Source organism: Zootoca vivipara, chromosome 12, assembly GCF_963506605.1.
Source record: "Zootoca vivipara chromosome 12, rZooViv1.1, whole genome shotgun sequence".
Taxonomy (NCBI): domain Eukaryota; kingdom Metazoa; phylum Chordata; class Lepidosauria; order Squamata; family Lacertidae; genus Zootoca; species Zootoca vivipara.
The window spans coordinates 42,207,726-42,227,808 of NC_083287.1; the positions used below are offsets into that span (position 1 = coordinate 42,207,726).

A 20,083-nucleotide genomic window follows, 5' to 3' on the forward strand; every position below is an offset into this window, starting at 1 on the left:
TATAGAAAATCTTCCAAGCTTTTATACTCACTCTGTCTTTATCGTCCGCGACATCACAGAGAATGTCATCACGGTCAAGGATTCCCCCATCACCATGTTCCAGACGATGCACCTGTATCCAGTAGTTTGGATCCTGCAAACGGAAAAAAAGCATAATAAACAAAAAATTATTCCACGGTTGGTAACTCCACAACTAAGGCCTGTTTGAAAGTGTCCCCTCCTCACTCACTCAAAATCTCTCTGCCAATGAAAAACCAAATGTCAACTTGCCCTCTATGTATTTCAGACCATTCCTCCATCTACATCAGCACCATATTAGTTTGTTTGATTGTTTACTGCTGTTTGGCCCATCTCTCACTTGGAAGCCAGGTTAACTCACAGCCCACCCACCTTGGCTGCTCCAATCTCTCACCCAGGAGTGAACCCATCTACAAGAATCATTGATGGGGGTGTGCCCTCACCCTCATTGCACCCCACAAATAGCCTTGTTCCCTGGAAATGAGCCACAGCTAAGTCCTTATGGTTCATGGGCACGGCTAGCTGGTCCAGTCCTATGACTCCAACAGGCCACTGTTCCACAGGTGTAGCACAAAAGCTTCATTGGATGTCCATGAATTCTAGTGTTATGGGGGTGGGACTTTTCCTATCCACTTTCTCCATGTCATGCATGATTCTATAAACTTCTATCATGTCACCTCTTACTCACTTTTTCTCTAAACTAAAATGTCTGAAACACTGCAACCTTTCTTCACTCCACCCCCTTGATCATTTTGGTTGATGTTTTCTGAAACATTTCTAACTCAACAATATCCTTGTTGAGGTGAAGCAACTTGATGGGGGGAACCAGCACAAAGGAATCTTCCCTTACACAAATGACTCTCTTATAGTCACATATAAACACTCATTTTGGAGTGCAGCCAAGGACAGGGAGTTTGAAGTCAATGCAGACTGACAGGTAGCTAGCAGAAGAGGTTAAAATGGAGAGTTGCAAGGTCTTAGTTGCTGGACTAAGTCAGAAAAAGAACCTTACATAGGAGACACATTTCCAAATCAACAAAGCAAGTTAGAACATGACTGGAGAAACAGCAAAGAGACAGGAGGTTCAGTAATCTCTTCTAGACAAGAGATGACCAGGGCAAGGAATGCAGAGTAGACAGAGACCCAAGTCTTCACTCTGGTTTGCAGTTCATTTATTCTAAGTGTGCTTTGTTTACCCTAGATGAATCAGATTGCAAACTCTGTCATGGAGAGAGCAGGTAGTACTGAGCCAAGGGCATTGTTAGACTATAGCAAATGAGCAACTAAAACATTCTTGAACGGTTAATCACAAACCTGTTGTGCTTGGAGCCAATATTAGGACATGCCCTGTACAGCTTTCCACTGATCTGCATCAGGGATAGGCAGAATTTTTTTTGGTTTAAGACAGAAGAAGCTTTTGAACTCGTTCGGTCAACTAAGGTTCCAGGAGGCCTAATCTTGAAGCATATGAATCCAGGAATGTTCCTATATAGTTGCAATGGGAGGGGTATAATTAATCTTCAGCTTTCATGGCAACAATTTTCGTACAAGCTGTGTGCCAACTATCCATTTGTTTGCTAGTTTCATCTTGCAGATTGCAGCTGTGACAGTTAAGCTACAAACTCTCCTTGTATGTATGGTAGTATGTTAAGTTGGAAATAAGTTCCATTCATTTCCAGGGGACTTAATTTCTATTAAGATTGGTTGAAGATTGCTGCTTGAAAGCTGTTAAAATGATTTCATCTTTTTTCCCATTCCATGTTCAAATGTTTCTGAACATGTTGTCACACAGTCACAACCAGCAATTCTTGTTATTTATTGTTTACTGAAAGGTTTCAAGGATGCTTGTAGCTCTTCCATTCCCTGCTTCCTAATGATACATAGGAATGAAGGAAGCCACCCTATACTGAGTCAGACTATCAGTCCAAATTAGCTCAGTACTGTCAACACTGACTGGCAGCACCGTTCCAGAATTTCAGGCAGGAGACATTTCGGCCTTACATGCAGATACCTGGGGTTGATCTTGGGGCCTTTTGTATGATGTAAAGCATGTGCAAGTTGGATGCTTAATTTGCATGCCATGGATCACCATTTCCCATGGGTCTATTCCCTCCTCTGCCCTTTCAGGTCCCTGAAATTTAACAGTGATAACTTATGCATGTAATGTCAGTCAAGCACAGCATTTTGCAAAAGTGGGAAGTCACCAGGTCCCCTGAGGTGGATAAATGAGTAGAACTCTTAGTTCTTGTAGATCATCAACAAATAGGCAACATATAAAATGAGGGGTGGAGGTTACATTTCAAAATATCTAGCAGAATCTATACAGAACCTATGCAGCAGACTAAAACAGTTTTCTACCTCACTGGCATTATTCAGTTCCACACTACTCTGAAGGGTCAATCCACACACTTTTAAAATATGGGAACCTAACCTTTGTTCTTAAGCATACACAAACCAGGAGTGTAAATGATACCAACCAGATGTTTGAAAATATACTGTAATTGTAAGGGTACACCTGTTAAAAACTGCATTCTTATTCAGTGTACATTTTTGCTTAGAGACCAACTAAGTTTGTCATAGGTATGAGCTTTCGTGTGCATGCACACTTCTTCAGTGAAAGGAAGTGTGAAATCTGCTGGAGGAAAATAAATCCCAAATAATTATTAGGTCAATTATGTTGCTGCCAGCATAACACAGGAAAAAAATATTGACAAGGCTCCTCTTTAATGGAAGTCACTAAAGTTTGCTGTATATTCTCCTTCCTTTCTTTTTTCATCAAAATCTACATACTGGGTGTTTTCATGTTCTTGCCGTGCCCATTGCTTTGCTGCTACACTCCCTCTCTTTGCTGTTTGAAAAAAACATCCTGCAAGCTACTTAACAAGCTTCGTGGTACTAAGTGCCTACTTTCCCCACCCAATCACATCACTGTTGGCAGCACAACTAGCAGAGGGAAGGAGGACACACTTTGATTTCATGCTCAGAAAGAAAAACCCATTAGAAAGCAAAACTATCTTATTTTAATATCATTAGCCCAGACATGGTTGTGCTGCTCCTTCATAGTTCATACATTGCACAAAAGTTTATATTTATAGAAGCTCTGCTAATTCCACCTATGGGCAGGAAGGTTTTGAACAAAAACAGGACTATGTGTGCATGTGGCTTATGCATATATGTAGCACAATTAGTTGACATATTGACAGTGGTGCATGAAATAAAAATCACCAGAGTCAACATAAGGATTTGCAAATATAATTTTATCATATACATTTGTTTTAAAACGTGTGTGTGTGTTTTTGTGTGTGTGTGATAGAGAGAGGGGGGAGTGCATGTGTCTATACTTCAACATTTGATTTTATCGGTATTTTTTAAAATGAATACATCATATTGTTTTATGTAAACTGCTAATCTTTGTTGATTAAGCAATATATTAAACTTGTTAAATAAAACTTTGAGGACTTCTAGCCTCTTATCTAACTACCAAATGACAACCTCATTTTTTAGTATCCACAAAGTATAAGTACCCATGACATGTATTTGTTGAACAAAAAGTCTAGCAGCACCAAGACTGGCAGTTTTATTGTGGCATAAACCGTTTTATGGACTACAGTCCATTTCTAGTTGAGAAAACTCATGGTTAGAAAAACACTGCCTATTTCTCGTCACAAGGATTGAGGAGTAGAGAAGTCACGCAGTGGCACAAGACCTACTCAGTGTGCAGAGGTTCCATATCTGAAAGTCTCTGGAAACTGAATTTGCCTTTTGATTGACCCTAACAGTGCATTTGCCCTAAGTTCTCCATCCAGTTTGAGAAAGTGCCATAACTCCTGCAAATATAATGTCCCAAGTTGAATTCCCAGCATCTCCAGCTAGGGCTGGGAGAGAATCCTGTCTGAAATCTTGGAGAGTCATTGTCATTTAGCATAGACAGTACTAAGCTACCGGTAGGGGGACCAGTGGCTCGGACACAATGTAAGTCAGCTTCCTCTATTTCTAACTCTGGCTCCAGAACAGTAAGGCTGAGATTCACACGTCAGCTTCCTCCATGCCCAGTTGCCTATGGTGACAATGGAGCTGATATTAAAAGATTACTAGCAAACACAACTTTTTCTGCAACATCAGTTCCTGCTTTACCCCATTACACACCAAACAAATATCGGGAAGATCAGAAAGAAAAGCAAGACAGGTATCTCCAGTTGGGTGAACTTCAATGTCAACATTAAACTTGGGAGTGACATGCAAAAGGTGATTATTATTCTGTTGTACAATATACCTCAACTGCTACAAGAAATTCCTAAATACTCCATTAGCATAATGAAAATACTGGCAGAGAAATAGAGGTGTGGACTACAACAAGGTGGTATTTGCACTTTCAGCAAGGCATTCAGTTATTTGTTGATATCTACTAGAGAACCTGCATAGTTTTGCAGTATTGTCTTGCACCAGCACACTTGTAGATATAAACAAGTAGTATTGGCTGAAAGGTTAACCCAGGTGCCACGACAGAGGTACACCAACTCCCCTTTCCCTGGACAGGGCCACTGATCCTCAAATCACAAACCACAATTATCCTTCAGGAAAACAGGTAGTGATGCTGACTAACTAACAGCATTTTATTCCCTGCTGGAAGATCTTCCATATGCCACCCTCCAGATGTTGTAGACTACAACTTCCTTCATCCCTTCATGCAAACTGGAGCTTGGGGGGAAGTGTAGTCCAACCATTTTTGGAAAGTGCCAGGTTGGGAAACAGTGAAGTACTGTGTGGGCAGCACTTTGAACCTAACACTTGATTCTTATTAGTGCAACTATCTTCAAAAGAAGCCTTACATTTATATGTGTCCTTATTAAAACCTAGTTTGCTCTTGGATGTCTTATGAATTTGCAACAGGCATTGTTGCCCTCGTGAAAGAATCTTAGAAAAGGAGACAGGCTCTATTTCTATTTCACAACCACAACCATAAAAAAAAATCCCTACATGCCATTCTCCAGCAGCTGGAGGCAAGCCTCTTGCGACTCTTCCTGTTCAGCAAAGGTATTACATAAAACAGTATGTCAGCAAGACTAGACAAGGCAAGGAACACCCTAAACTAGTTTGACAGCAGCTTCTATTACTGCAGGATCTCATAAGCAGGTATGAAAATAATATCTATCCACTTGCATTCAACAGGTGTCTAGTGATGAAAAATGTTCTTATTTTCTCTTTCAAACCAATAGCCTTATTTTTCCACCAAATCCTGCATTGCCAGTGTTTTTCAAACTTTCTTTCATACTTAAGAACAACATTGTAAGGTATAAATATATCTACATTGCAACTAGGTAAATCAGCTGAGACAAGATTCAGAATGAGTGGAGGGGCAAGCTTCCAAATTCATAGCTCAATCTTTAGATATGTAATCATAATGTGGGAATGCAGATCTACTTCAGAATATACAGCTCTTCCACTCTAGTTAAAGGTGCATTAACCTAACAGAAGTGGGGAACCTTTGACCCTCCAGATGTTGCCGAACTACAACTTGTAGGGTCTGAGCTGACAGTGAAAGGTAAATTCCCTACTAGGGATCAAAATGAACTGAAAATGAAACTGCCAATATCATAACGCCATTATACAAATTATGGTGCTCCCACAAATGGAATATTGTGTAAAGTTCTGATCACCTTCCTTCAAAAAGTATATTGTAGAAATGGGAAAGGTGCAGAAAGGGGCAACCAATAATATCAGGGAGATGGAATGATTTCCCTGTGAAAGGCTGTTTAGAGAATAGTCAAACATGATTGAAGTTTATTAAACTATGCATGGCATGGAGAAAGTGGACAGAAATGTTTTTTCTCCCTCTCTCATAACTCTAGAACTCATGGACAGCTGAATGGAGGAAGATTCCGGACAAATAAAAGAAAGTACTTCTTCATGCAGTGCATAGTTAAACTGTGGAACTCACTTCCACAGGAGGCAGTGATGGCCACCAACTTAGGTGGCTTTAAAAGAGGACTGGTTATCAGTCACTACTAGACATTATAACTATGCTCTGCCTCCACCATCAGAGGCAGTGATGCTTCTGAATACCTGTCTCTGGAAACTGCCGGAAGGGAGAGTACTCTTGTGCTCAGTTCTTGTTTGAGGGTTTCCCACAAGGCATCTGGTTGGCCACTGTGTGAATAGGATACTGGACTAGGTGGGCCATTGGCCTGATCCAACAGGTGCACCTCATTTCTTAATTTCCATCAATCCTAGCAAGCACGGGCAAAGGCCTGGGTCAGTGGGACTTGTAGTTGAGCAACATCTGGAGGGCCAAAGGTTCACCACACCTGACCTCATAGTCTAAACCTCCAAATGAGGGGCCGTGAATGGAGTGCCCTCCAGAAGGTGTTGGACTGCAACTCCAGTGAGCCCCAACCAGCATGGCCAATAGTCAGGGATTATGGGAACTGTAGTCCAACAACACCAGGAAGCCACTATGTTGGCTATCCTTGCTCTAACATTTTCAATAACTTTTGGGTAAGGCTGTAAGTATAATGCATATGCACCTGTAAGACGATGCATACTTTTTAACCTGATATATAGGGAAGCTATAATTATAAGATCTATATCCGCTGCTTTATATTCAGCTTACACAGTGTGTAAGAAGACAGGCCAGTTTATCAGGAAACTGCATAAAACAGCACAACAATATGATCACTTTGTCACACCCCACAAGTAAAAACAAGTGAAGCCTCTTATTTCCTGCTTACACCCAGTTACGTTTTTCCCTTTGATGACATTCTGAAACTGACTTAAAGTATTTTGCAACTGACAGACTAAAGCAATGAACTTCAAGGAAGCCAAGTTTACACCTAAAGGTTGTAAACATTTTACAGGTTTATGGCATGCTCCTCAGAGATTGCTATGAAATAAATGTTTTTTCTACCTATACAGAAATAATCTCATCCCCAACACAAATATTGCAGGTCAATTGCTCAGTGACTTCAAGAAATGTAGAAGTAAAGCTAAAAACATTTCAAGGAAATTCATTCACAAAGCCAACTTGGCTAGAAAACGTCCTCACTTGATAGTAAAAAAGGAATGTAAAGACCCATGGTGTTCATACCCATACATAACGTATGACTTTGGTTTGCTTCTCTTTACCATGGCTAGGTGTTGCATCTAAATATTGAAACCATGATCAAGGACTGCAACAATCTAAGATGGAAACTGCTGCTTGGAGTAAGTTTGCATTAACCGTAGTTAAGCAAAATGTCTGCACCATGCAAGCCACATCAAAGACACTTTTTGCCACTTCTCCAGCCTGTTTCAAGATAGCAAACACATGTCACTGGTGTCTCCCAACATAAGCACTGCTTAGTGCAGCGAGCTAAATCATAGCTTTGCTGTATGGCCTGATTCATATATAAAGTTAAACAACAGTTTAGACATGCAGGCCTCTTTTTGAGGGGAAGGGAGAAGAGGAACACAAAAGCTTGAAGCTCACTATCACACATAGTGCTTAACTATGGGTTAGCACTGCATGTGAACACAGCCTCTCTGATTAAAGCAACAAACCATGAACAGCACTAATCACGGTTATCTGCTCTTGATTTCGCCAAGCAACCCTGTGGAAATGATAACAATAAATTTTTAAAAACCAGATATTGCAGTATTCTTCTGTTAACAACACAGAGGGTGGTATCCAACATTAGTTAGAGTTGACCTCCTTGAAATCAATAGACTTAAGTAACCATTTCAATGGGTCTCATCTGAAAATGACTTAGCTGGATATCACCTGAAAGCCTCTTCTTTACAGTGGAGCATCATATGACAAGGCACAGCCAAACTGTAGCTCTTTGGGAATATTTTAATGCAACACTATGTCACCTAAGCTTCTCAGACAGGAGAAACTTCAGCAAATCTTAATGCTCAGAGAAAAGATTCCCAAAACTTCCCAAGCAATTTTTTTCATGACACTGTAAACTTTTAAAAGCCCTGCTTTTTTGTGTATGCCTAAATGTTAGTAACAAGGATTTATATATTTATGATCACAATGTCAACATCACAAACACAAAGGATTTCAAAGTACATTTGTGTAAGGCTAATATGTTTCAAAAGGAAGGCCAGCAGAGAGCACTGTTTGAACAGTGCTAAAGTAATAGCTTATACTTAAAAAGATTGCAACAGTTCTTATGTGAGCAGCAGCAACTCAGCATATGGAACTATGAATCAGCTGCTCGCAACACTTCAGGCATCCTGGATTAAAATCCCCTAATGTTTGTTAATTGTTTTCCTTTTTTTATTGAAGGGAATCTAAGGGAAGGGAATCTATAGATTACACGGGAAAAAATGTCCTTTCCAATGTGTAAGACCACAGATTGCAGGTAGGAGACTCATAAGAAACTTCCTGTGTGTGTAGAAAATATTCTCAGCAAAGTGAAAACTTTACCAAAAGTCCCTTTCATCACAGTGCTCAGGCAGTACATTCAGGGAGCTTTTTCTTTAGGGGAAATATTTAAAATGTGATACATACATCCCCATCTGCAATCTGAAGTGGTACAGTCCATGAATCTACCATCCTTGCCAGCTACATTAATCTGTGTAATAGGGCAGAACAGCTCTTAAACTGCACTGAAATCAAACCAATTCTAAGCACACATTTTATTAATAAAATATTTTTATCCTGCCTTTCTGTCCTGCAAAGAATATATAAATAGAAAGCAAGGCACAGAGCAACAGACTCAGCAGCAAATGACAAGAACAGCACTGCAAAGGAATGTACAGATAAGGATGAGATAAGCAAGTGATTCTGTAAGTCAAAAGCATGTCAAAACCAGACGGTCATTGCTAGATATCAGACCAATATGTCATTGAAGTGGGGGTCAAACAAGCTTTCTTGGGTGAGAATTCCTGTGGGAGTGAATTCCATAGTTTAACTATGGACTGCGTAAAGAAGCACATTGTTTTATCTGTCTTGAATCGGGAATGTATCCTGATTCCTGAACTACTTGTAAGAGTTGATCAGATTAGTCAGATGATAAGGCCACCAATGACTACCTCCATCCCAGTTGCTGGGAATTGCTAGTTGCTGTTGCACTTGGGTTCTGTCTGCAGGCTTCCCATGAGCATCTGGCTGGCCACTATGAGAACAGGATGCTGGACTAGGTGGCCTTTGGATCATTCAGTAGGGTTCTTACATAAATGTTCTTAGGTAATCATACCCTCAGCCATGACAAGGCCCACCACACTGAGGGCACTTACTTCCTCAATAGCAAGGCATGCCTTCAGTAGTTGCTTTTAGCATGCCAGGAGTGGGCAGTCAGTAAGGAACCACAGAAAAGAATACCAATGAGAAGGAAGCACAGCTGAAAAGGATGGATGTAGGAATGTAGGAAATGGGCCCTATAATGCATATAACACCAATGTCCACAACAAATGTAACTGATCTGTAGAAAACACAACCTGAAGAAAGAGACAGCGCATGCGCTTTTGTAAAACAGGAAAAATAATAATGTGTGTGTGTGTGTGTGTGTATATATATATATATATATATATATATATATATATATATATATATATAATTACAGCCCATTTATCTAGATCAGGCATCCCCAAACTGTGGCCCTCCAGATGTTTTGGCCTACAACTCCCATGATCCCTAGCTAACAGGACCAGTGGTTGGGGAAGATGGGAATTATACTCCAAAACATCTGGAGGGCCAAAGTTTGGGGATGCCTGATCTAGATCAGGGGTCCCCAGACTTACCGGGCTCCGGCGCGGCGGGCCGGAGGGCGGGGGAGTGCGCGCCCGTGCGCATGCGCACACGCACACGGTCGGGGAAAAATCGCCGAAAATCGCTTGTGCGCATGCGTATGGGCCTCCCCCGACCCGGAAGTGCATCGGAAATGACCTCTTCTGGGTCGGGAGAGGCCCATACGCATGCGCACAAAGGATTTTCAGCCATTTTTTGCCGATTTTGAAGATCGCCGCCGCGCCACGCGCCGTAAGAGCGGGCGGCGGCAGCGGGCGGCGCGGGCCGGATTGGGAGGCCAATTGGGCCGCATCCGGCCCGGGGGCCGTAGTTTGGGGACCCCTGATCTAGATGGACATTGCTCTTGCGGTACTGAGCATAGGAAGCTAGGCTTGAGCTGAAAAAAGAACCCAGTGATATGCTTCTCAGAGGCCTGGATTTATGAAAGGGTGAGAAATCTGCTCTGTATCTTTTGCCCTGTTTTTAAGTCATTTGGAACATATTGTTGGAGGACCTGTAATTATAACCAGTGCAAAGGGAGGAGGGAATTCAATATGTCCATTTCCCTATTTTTTAAAAAGCAAGCATTCCTTTTGTTAATTTGCTAATAATCATATTTTTCCATGCATGCTTCTGCCATGCTCAAAGGAAAAGCCAAAGCAAGCATTCGGCTTGTTTGTTGAGGTGGGGAAACACACAGCTTTTATTGTACAAGTTGGATTCCTATTACTTTCTTCAGTCCAACAACCCAGAAACAACAAACACTAGAGGCTGAATTACATCTCATTCAGAAGGCATGCCTTTCGGGATTTCAGTTAGAGAAATGTAATCAAGCAACTAACTAACAAAAACTCAGCAGCTGGGAGACTTGGGGGGGCAGAGAACAGCAGATGTGGCCAGCACATTCAGAGTAATCATGTTACAGTGCTTTCTGTGAGGTTTCTCAATGGAGCCCAAACCTACTAGGTGACAAAATAAGGCTGAATGGGTTTGCAATATAATGTATAATGTGTGTTCTTTGTTTGCAGGAGGGGGAAGAAGCACACTGTTAGCAGTAACTGCTTCCCAACTCACACGCAAAAATTATTGTATGGCAGGACACCCCTAGTCAGCAAGATATTGAAGCTATTTGCAGACTATCCCTCATAAAATCTTGTCCCATTATGGCTACCACAGCAGCTGCAACAAACACACATGAAAAGTTTGCCCCCCAAAATGCAAAACAGCCAACTGTAACTCCACCTAAGAATATGCAACTTGAAACAAGCATGTACGGTATCACTTTCCTGTTCAGTCCTTGCTTCAACTTCACTTCCTTTCTTTCACTGTTTCCCACGCTGAATTTTAGATTCTAAGCTCCTCACAGCAGGAATCTGTCCTCTTGTATCTCAAAAAGCACCATGCACATGGGTGGTGCTGTACCATTTTAAAAAGCAATAAAATACACCATAAAACAGCAGACTGGAAAAGTTTTGGGAACAGTTAAAATGAGGTCCTAAAATGACTGAGAGAATAAAAACATTGTAACCTGAACCCTAAAAAATAGTAGAGTTAGGGTATCAATTGAGCTTCTTTTCAGAGGGCATATATTTATTTTATTTTTATTTACATTTACATTTACACCCTACTTTTCTCCCATCATGGAACCTTGAAGTCTTCCATCCAGGCACCGATCAGACCCAGACCTGCTCATCATCAGGAAGGCGGCGACCTCATGTGCCCTCAGACCACATCATGGGACCATATTCCATTGCCAGGTCACGAGAGATTAAAGAGGTCCTCACCTTCATCACCACTAGCCTCATCATCATCATATTACTGTTGAAAATTATTAAATTTTGATATGAAGAGTCAAGCAATGCCCAGGGAAAGACCAAAATCTCTCTGTGTATATCTCCTCAAATTATATATTGTTTTGTTCCGTTTCCTCAGTAAAGTTTTATTAGCATTTTTGTCTCTGGACTCTATCTACATTATTTAAGTGACTTTGCCAACACATATTAGATTCTTGAAGATAAATAGGGTTTTATAATTTTTCTTAAAGGCCAACAAGGCTAACTTAATGGTTCTATTCAATAAGCATGTACAGTGCTAAATAACTTATGTATCAGAGATCTGTGGCCCTCCAGAGGTTAGTGGACTCCAGCTGCATCAATTCCAGCCAGAATGACCCAACAGTCAGGGATGATGGGAGCTCTAGTTCTGAAATGTCTGGAGGCTTATGGGTTCCCCATTCCTTTTCTACATCAATGAAAATTTATGAAAGCTGAAGAAATTAGCAACGGAAACTAAATTGACAGCAGGATCAAGTAGGAATCCCCGTGTCACAGCTCAGAAAGTGTTTGCTTCATTCCAGTAATCCTAAATCCTTCCACATAGTCATTAAGAACACTTTTCCAGGCAACAAATGACATCTGCACAGAAATGTAGCACTCTTGTGAATTAAAAAAGAACGAACAAAAGATAGCTGCTGAATACGAACAGGAATTTATGTGGCAGAACATTATGCTAATTCCTTCCTCCATGGAACACTTTCCAGCAATACTGATTTATTTTTTTAATCTCTCAAATTACATTAAACTACCACCCCAATGCTCTCGACAAAAATTAGTGCCTATTCATTTTCTGGTGCTGAACAACATGAATTGGTCATTAGCCCATTTCAGCTACTACCAGGCTAAAAGATAGAGTCCCAAGCCACTCAATTGAAAATGACAGTCATGGTCAATTAACTAGCTGCTCTTGGATGTCATTTTAATACCAAAAAGCCACAATTCCAGCTGCTTAATTTCATTTGGCAAGCAAAGGCCACAAACTCTCACAGGCTAGCAACCAAGTGGCAAGTCTATTTATTCTCTAATTCTTTTCCTGGGGACAAGAAAATTCACTCTTCACGTTTCTGGCCCAATTACTTCTAGGGAGGGAAGACATCATCTGAGATGGTTCAGATGTAATGTCAAATGATGGTTTGGCATCAGCAGTGGCACAGTTCTACATCTTGGCTGAAGATTATGTAAAAACAAAGTTTGGGGGAAAGACACAGACATGCTGACTACACATCTTGCCCAGACCCTGCAATGAGAATGTGCAATGAGGAACATCTGGAGCTATTTTTTAAAGACATGTCATACTTAATACTAGACAACATTCATTAATAGTTTTGGCTTGATTTATAGCAATTCTGTCTGTTTCATGCATGAAATTCTAGCTTTTAAACAAACAGTTTACATCTCTAAAGATGGTGAGTGGGGCAAGGGAAATTGAGACTGGACTGACTTGAAATAAAACCACCCTGTTTCTGTTCAATGTCCCCCCCCCCCCAACTACAGCTTAGTGGGAGGACGAGTTGTTGTTTGGATGACAAACTTAGGTCACATTCATGCCATACATTTAAAGCACTTTGGTACCACTTTAAACGGTCATGGCTTCCCACAAAGAATCCTGAGGATGTGGACAGGCTGCTTGGACGAGTGAAACCAGCCACCTGTCTCCTTGATCCTTGCCCATCCTGGCTCATAAAAGCAAGCTGGGAAGGGCTGGAGGATGGGCTCGGTCCTGTATACCTGAAGGAGAGTCACCACCCCCATTGTTCTACCTGGACACTGAGGTCCAGCACAAGGGCCTTCTGGCGGTTCCCTCACTGCGAGAAGTGAGGTTACAGGGAACCAGGCAGAGGGCCTTCTTGGTAGTGGCACCCGCCCTGTGGAATGCCCTCCCACCAGATGTCAAGGAAATAAGCAACTATCTTACTTTTAAAAAACATCTGAAGGCAGCCCTGTTTAGGGAAGTTTTTAATGTTTAATGCTGTATTGTGTTTATAATATTCGGTTGGGAGCCACCCAGAGTGGCTGGGGAAACCCAGCCAGATGGGTGGGGTATTAATAATAATAATAATAATAATAATAATAATAATAATATTGTTGTTGTTGTTGTTGTTGTTGTTGTTGTTGTTGTTGTTATTCTGGGAGCTGTAGCTTAAGGGTGCCAGGAGTTGTTAGAAGGGTTCTCTGAAGAGGGAATGGCTGTTAATCCACTCTGACAACTGTAGCTTTGTGAGGGGAATAGGTTTTTCCATAGGTGGAAAGGTCACAATGGAGGGAATGGGGAGAATGGTACATTTCTGGAACTAAGTAATTATACCAGCCTGAATGGTTTTACTTTGCCTGCATTGTTTTAAAATCAAACTATGTGGGCAAAGGAACAGGGCTTTGCAAGCACTGACTGGCAATGCCTACAAATCCCACTTCCTTTGCTTGTTCAAAAGTGAAACACCCTAAAAATTGAGAGTTAGAGGACCAGACTCATGAGGGAGAAACAGCACATGAAAATGCACTTTAATGGAAACCATACAGAATGAACTATCTCTATAGTAAAAGTCTGAATAGCAGCTTAATTCAGAAGAACTAATCAGCTTAAGTGTTTGCATAGTGAAAAAGGGAGGTGGGCAGTCTTTTGCACAATGAGTTCTAAGTTAAGAATTCTCAGCTCTGGAAAGAGAACTGCTGAAATCACATAAAAATACATTGGGTTAAAATGCAGTAAGTGTAAAAAGAGTTGTCTGGGTTGCATAAGACCTGTAAAAACAAATGTAGTGATCCACTTTCTGACTCGCCTGAATCAAATTTCACACTGTTCTCTACTCAGTTAACCTTAAACATGTCTGGATGCCTCCGACTTTGCAAAATAACAAAACATAAAAACTTGACAGCAGCCCTGTAGACTAACCGGTTTTAATAAAAGATTCTTTTCATTGAAACAGCAAGCAGATTGATGTGAGAAAGTCTTCCTAGCTTATGGCAAAATCCCCCCCACCCCAAACACAACTATCTGCGTGTAATGAAGAAGGGGGAATGACTTGAAGTTTCACAATCAATCTGGAACCGGGGGGGGGGGGGAGAGACTGGAACTATTTTATTTTTGTAAATGTTGAAGATAGACATCTGCCCTTTTTCCTGATTTATTCGAAACCTCAAATCCTTTTGAATTTGGTAACTTTTGTGTTGTGGTGCCACTGGTTGGTGTGGCCTGTGGGGCAGCAACTTGGGACAGGGCCTCCTCTGTGGTGGCACCCCAGTTCTGGGACTCTCTCCCTGAGGAACTGAATTTGTCCACCACATTGATATCATTTAGACATACAATGAAAGTATACTTGATTGCTTGGGGTTTGGTGATATGAATGTTGCCAGCAGATCGGTAATCTTGTATTATGTATTTTAGAGATGAAATTTAACATGTTCTAAATTACTGTAACAATTGCACTTATTATGTTATACATGACTCTGGGCTCCTAATGAGAAGAAGGGCAATATAACTAATATTAAAAATGAATGCAAGACCACACCCACACCATACATTTAAAGTGCTATTATACCATTTTAACTGTCATGGCTTCCCTCAAAGACTCCTGGGAACTGTAGCTTCTTAAGGTTGATGAGGGTTGGAAGGTTACCCCTATTCCCCACACAGAGCAACAAATACATGGTTTATTGATAAGGTTGTTGGAGTTTCAGTGTATGTTAAAACTTGTTCACCCAGGCCTCCCTTAACAGTTATTCACAGGCTTATGTAAAGGTAAAGGGACCCCTGACCATTAGGTCCAGTCGTGACTGACTCTGGGGTTGTGGCGTTCATTTCGCGTTATTGACCAAGGGAGCTGGCATATAGCTTCCAGGTCATGTGGCCAGCATGACAAAGCCGCTTCTGGCGAACTAGAGCAGCACACGGAAACACCGTTTACCTTCCCGCTGTAGCTATTTATCTACTCAGGGCCGGCCCTAAGGCAAGGCTGGGTGGCGCAATGCATCAGGCCACCAGGGGGCGCCGCACTGCGGTGCCCGCCAGACATCCGCGCTGGGAAACGGGGGGGGGGGGGCGCCGGAGGGATCTTCGCACCACAGCGCCAGATATGCTTAAGATGGCCCTGTATCTACTTGCACTTTGACGTGCTTTCAAACTGCTAGGTTGGCAGGAGCAGGGACCGAGCAACAGGAGCTCACCCCGTCGTGCCGATTCGAACAGCTGACCTTCTGATCGGCAAGCCCTAGGCTCTGTGGTTTAACCCACAGCACCACCTGCGTCCCTATTCACAGGCTTACGTACTGCTAAATACTGCCGATGCAAATAAATACTGTGTAAAGTTTTCATAGATATTGCATTAGTTTCACAGTTTTATTGCTTATTACTGTTATGAACTGCTTTGGATATTTTTTAAAAATAAAAGGTATATAAATATTTTAAACAAATAAAGAATAGTCGACGTCAGCAACCGCTAACAACTACAGTGCTACGAATTTGATTCAAACAAAAACAACATCAACGGTATAAACAAATGGGGTAACTACTAGAAGAAAACAACTCACATACATGGAGGACTAAAATCTACCGGTAGAGACTTACTTCCACGCAGTTTCATGAATGTATTGGATAGTAGCTATTTCCACTGCCACAAAGGAACATAAAGCAGCAGCATCATTAAGTGAGCAAAATTCCCTACAGCTGTAGAGCCTGCCAGTCCATGCCTTTTATCCAGCATCTATTGCCCATCCTTTTAACTGTAAGAAAACCTAATAAAATTCTTAATTGAGTCTCAATAGGTTTTACTTGCATAGACGGTGTTAAAAGAGGAAAAAACTTTCAAGCAATTTGGCAAGGCAGGATGTTATATGGCATTACCCATAATCTAAAGTGATCAAGTGCAGTTATTTGAGCATCTCCTTCTTTCAAGATTAAAAGGAATAATCAAATACTGAAAATCAGAGGTGATCAGTACATGGAACAGCTCTCTCACTTTCAGGGCCTGAGGCATTGTCTTTGCATCGTTTCGGGCTTTAAAACTCAATATGGGATGTCGCACGCAAAATTGCAAGAGAATAAATTATTGAACACTAAAGTAGCAATGATTGCAAAACTGGACTGGGACACTGTAGTTAAAAAAGAAATGTAGGCAAACTAAAACTCTTTTCTGCAGTGGTGTGGGAATATTTTTAGCCCAAAAACCAAATTCTTTCTCGGCAACCTTCAGTGGTGGGTGGGGCCAAAAGCAAAAATGTTTGGGGCAACAAATGTAAATGTTAGCTTTGTAGAGCAGGCTAGTTTCCACACATCCACACACTTTTCTGTTCTCCATCCAGACAATGGGCATTATCAGAGTTCAAAGGCACGTTGCAGCAAAAACCACCAAGGATTATATGAAACAAAGTCAATGATAGTGAAAGTCCTGAGGGCCAGACAGAAAGGCCTGGAGGAGCCCATTTGGCTCATGGACCTGAGGCTTTGTTTTGCCTGACTGGATAACCACTGATTAACCAACCAGCTGAAAATATTCATTCCAGTAGCACCTTAGAGACCAGCTAAGTTTGTCATTTGTATGAACTTTTTTGTGCATGCACATGAAAGCTTATACCAATGACAAACTTAGTTGGTCTAAGTTTGGAAGGAATTTTTTGTTTTGTTTTGTTTCAACTACGGCACACCAACACGGCTACCTACCTGTAGCTGAAAATATGTTAACTGTGTTACTAGTCCTAAAAAATAAGTTTGTAAACATGTTGTCACACATGTTCAACAGAACTGGAAACAGGGAAGAAGCTGAAGACAAATTCCAAAATGCATATTAGTCTTATAGAATTATAGAATCACAGAATTGTAGAGTTGGAAGGGACCCTGAGAGTCATTTAGTCCAACCCTCTGCAATGCAGAAATCTCAACTAGATCATACATGACAAGTGGCCATCCAGCCCCTGTTTATAAACCTTAAGCTGTCTTAAAATGGTTTTCAAAAAATAGGGCAGATACTTTTCAGTGCTTAAAGACATAACGTTCCAAAACCAAAGTACTGCAGAATAGCATTGCTATTGCTTGTACTTAGCATAACTTGTAGTTTATTGTATGAGGCCAAAATACAATAATAGTAATAAAATAATAATTAAACAATAGATTTGCTGTTGCCCTCCATCCTGCAGTTGACAGTGTGGTGATCCTGCTGAAGGTCACTTTGCTGCTGTTTACTGAAAGGTTAGATGGGGGTGGGGAGCAAGGTGATAGCAAAGTTGATGCAGTGCAAACACACCAGCAGAGTCAATTCAATGCTTCCCCATCTCCTGATATGAACAACACAACCTAGCGGCTAGCCTAAACCTAGCCTCACCTACCTGCCTTCTTTGTTCAGTTCGACCAAGGGATTAAAGTTCCTCCTCTTTAGTCTCACTTTTGTCCTTTGAGTACTTCAGCATGGAAGAGGGATGGAGACAAAGCTATAATTAGTTGGCTCTTCCTCTCATTGGCTCTGAGCCCACCTGCCTTTGGTCTCCCTGCCTTCCACCCTATCAAATACTACGGGCACCAGCCACCACTCGTACTAGAAGATAATTGTGCATCCAAACTTGCCAAATCTTCACTAAATGACTCAATGAGTGCTGAGTGAAAGAGATTAATGCTTTATTGATCAGTTACACATTGCATCTTGCTGACAGGCAAGGCTTTTCCACCAACATCTACCTCTGTTGTCTTGCAGCTCCCACACACTTCTACACAGGGTTAGCTACCTAAGTTGTTTGTGTTTTCTGTTTGGCTTACTTGTCCCATTATCATTTTTTTATACACATGCAACTTAATAAATAAATAAATGTATCAAGCCATTAACTATTTTTCCCCGGCTCAATGCAGATGCTTTGCTTTAACTGACGTACAGTACTTAATTCAAATTTTATCTTCCTTCTTTGTATACAAGGAACGTGAGATTTTTTTCTTTTCTTTTCTTTTTTTGTCAGAAAAGACTTCCTTGTTAAACACCATGCATGTATCAACAAGCTTCCACTGACTTCGAGGACTTTGTCCTTTTGCTATTACAGAAATAAACTGAAGTGCAAGTTTGCATGCCAAGGTGGTATCAGAGCTTTGCTTGTGGGAAGCAGTTGTCTCAAATCCTGTTATCATCCCAAGGCCAAAAGTAGAGAATGATGTACTTAAATAAAGTTACCTCTGAAGATTTTCAAATGCATGGCCAAAATATCAAGGCAGTAATCAATTGAAACTCCTGCCTAAACTATCTCTAGACCTCATGCTTTCTCTCTCTCTCTCTCTCTCTCTCTCTCTCTCTCACGCCTTCTTTGTCTCCCATTAAAATTGAGGAAGGATCATGAGGATCTCATATGCTGCACTTCCATTTTTCAATCAGTAGGGGGCACAATAAGAAAAGTCAGTTTGTACATTAAATGTAGCCTGTTCCACCACTATTCATTTCCAAACTAGCTCATCATCTGCTACATTACTAGGAAAAAATTGGGATGTAACAGGAGTTCAGAGTTATCTTGGAATAGAATAAAAGGTCTACTATTTATTAGAATTAAGAGCCCAAATCCTTGTCCCATTGCCCTGGAATTTTCCAACATTAGCAAGTGCTATTCAGTTTATGAAATACTGGGTGAAAGCCCTTTATTAGACAGTAACAAAATTCTAAGCATAGTGGCAAGGATACTGAGGCAAGAATCACAATGACTCTAGTTCCAACCTTGCTCTGCAATTCATTTACTTCAGCAGGCCACTCTCTCCTCGGCTTCTCCCTCCCATCATCTGCAAGCCTTCAACTGGTGAGCTGGGACTTACTAGTGGGTCATGGCCTGATCCAAGGTGGGTTGCAACAGGAGCAGTACCAACATGTGAATATGTGGTAAAAGATTAAGAAATGGGTCCCCAAATGCATGTTTGGGTTAAAAGTGGGTTCTGGGACTGAAAAAGTTAAAGACTACTGATCTACAATATGTGGGCAGGTAGGTAGCCATGTTGGTCTGATGTAGTCAAAACAAACTAAAAAAATTCCTTCCAGTAGCACCTTAGAGACCAACTAAGTTTGTCATAGGTATGAGCTTTCGTGTGCATGCATCTGAAGAAGTGTGCCTGCACACGAAAGCTCATACTTATGACAAACTTAGTTGGTCTCTAAGGTGCTACTGGAATGATTTTTTTTTATTTTAATATGTGGGCAGTAATACTGGCCCACCTTTTAGGATTATTGTGAGGATTACTCAGATAATGTGTACTAGATAGATAAGATAGAGAGATATTATGTAATGTTTCATATGCACTTAAATTGCTGTGCAAATACTAAGTAGTCTTTCATTAAAATAAACTGCAGCATCAAACCTAGAGCTCTTATTTTTCTATAGCTCTTTTTTAAAAAGAAATCCCTAAAAAAATCTGGTTTTGATATTACATGAAATTAATGTGCAAAATATCTAAGTGCATCTTTTCTGCATTTTTGAAATTCAAGAACACTGCATCCAATTTTGAGAACTTTTAAAGACCTTTTACAGAGCTGCCATCTACCTTCTTGTGTGACTAGAGCAAAGATGGTGA

The 20,083-nt window shown here is 41.0% G+C and overlaps 1 protein-coding gene across 3 annotated transcripts in view; it reads right to left on the reverse strand.

Moving 5' to 3' along the window:
• The window catches only part of PARD3 (par-3 family cell polarity regulator), a 568,363-nt gene that overhangs the window by 487,519 nt on the left and 60,761 nt on the right, over nt 1–20,083 (reverse strand). For all 3 annotated transcript variants that reach the window (XM_035129016.2, XM_035129014.2, XM_035129013.2), the window contains exon 2: nt 32–133. In XM_035129016.2, coding sequence (XP_034984907.1) covers nt 32–133 — 102 coding nt within the window. The remainder of the gene's footprint in view (nt 1–31; nt 134–20,083) is intronic.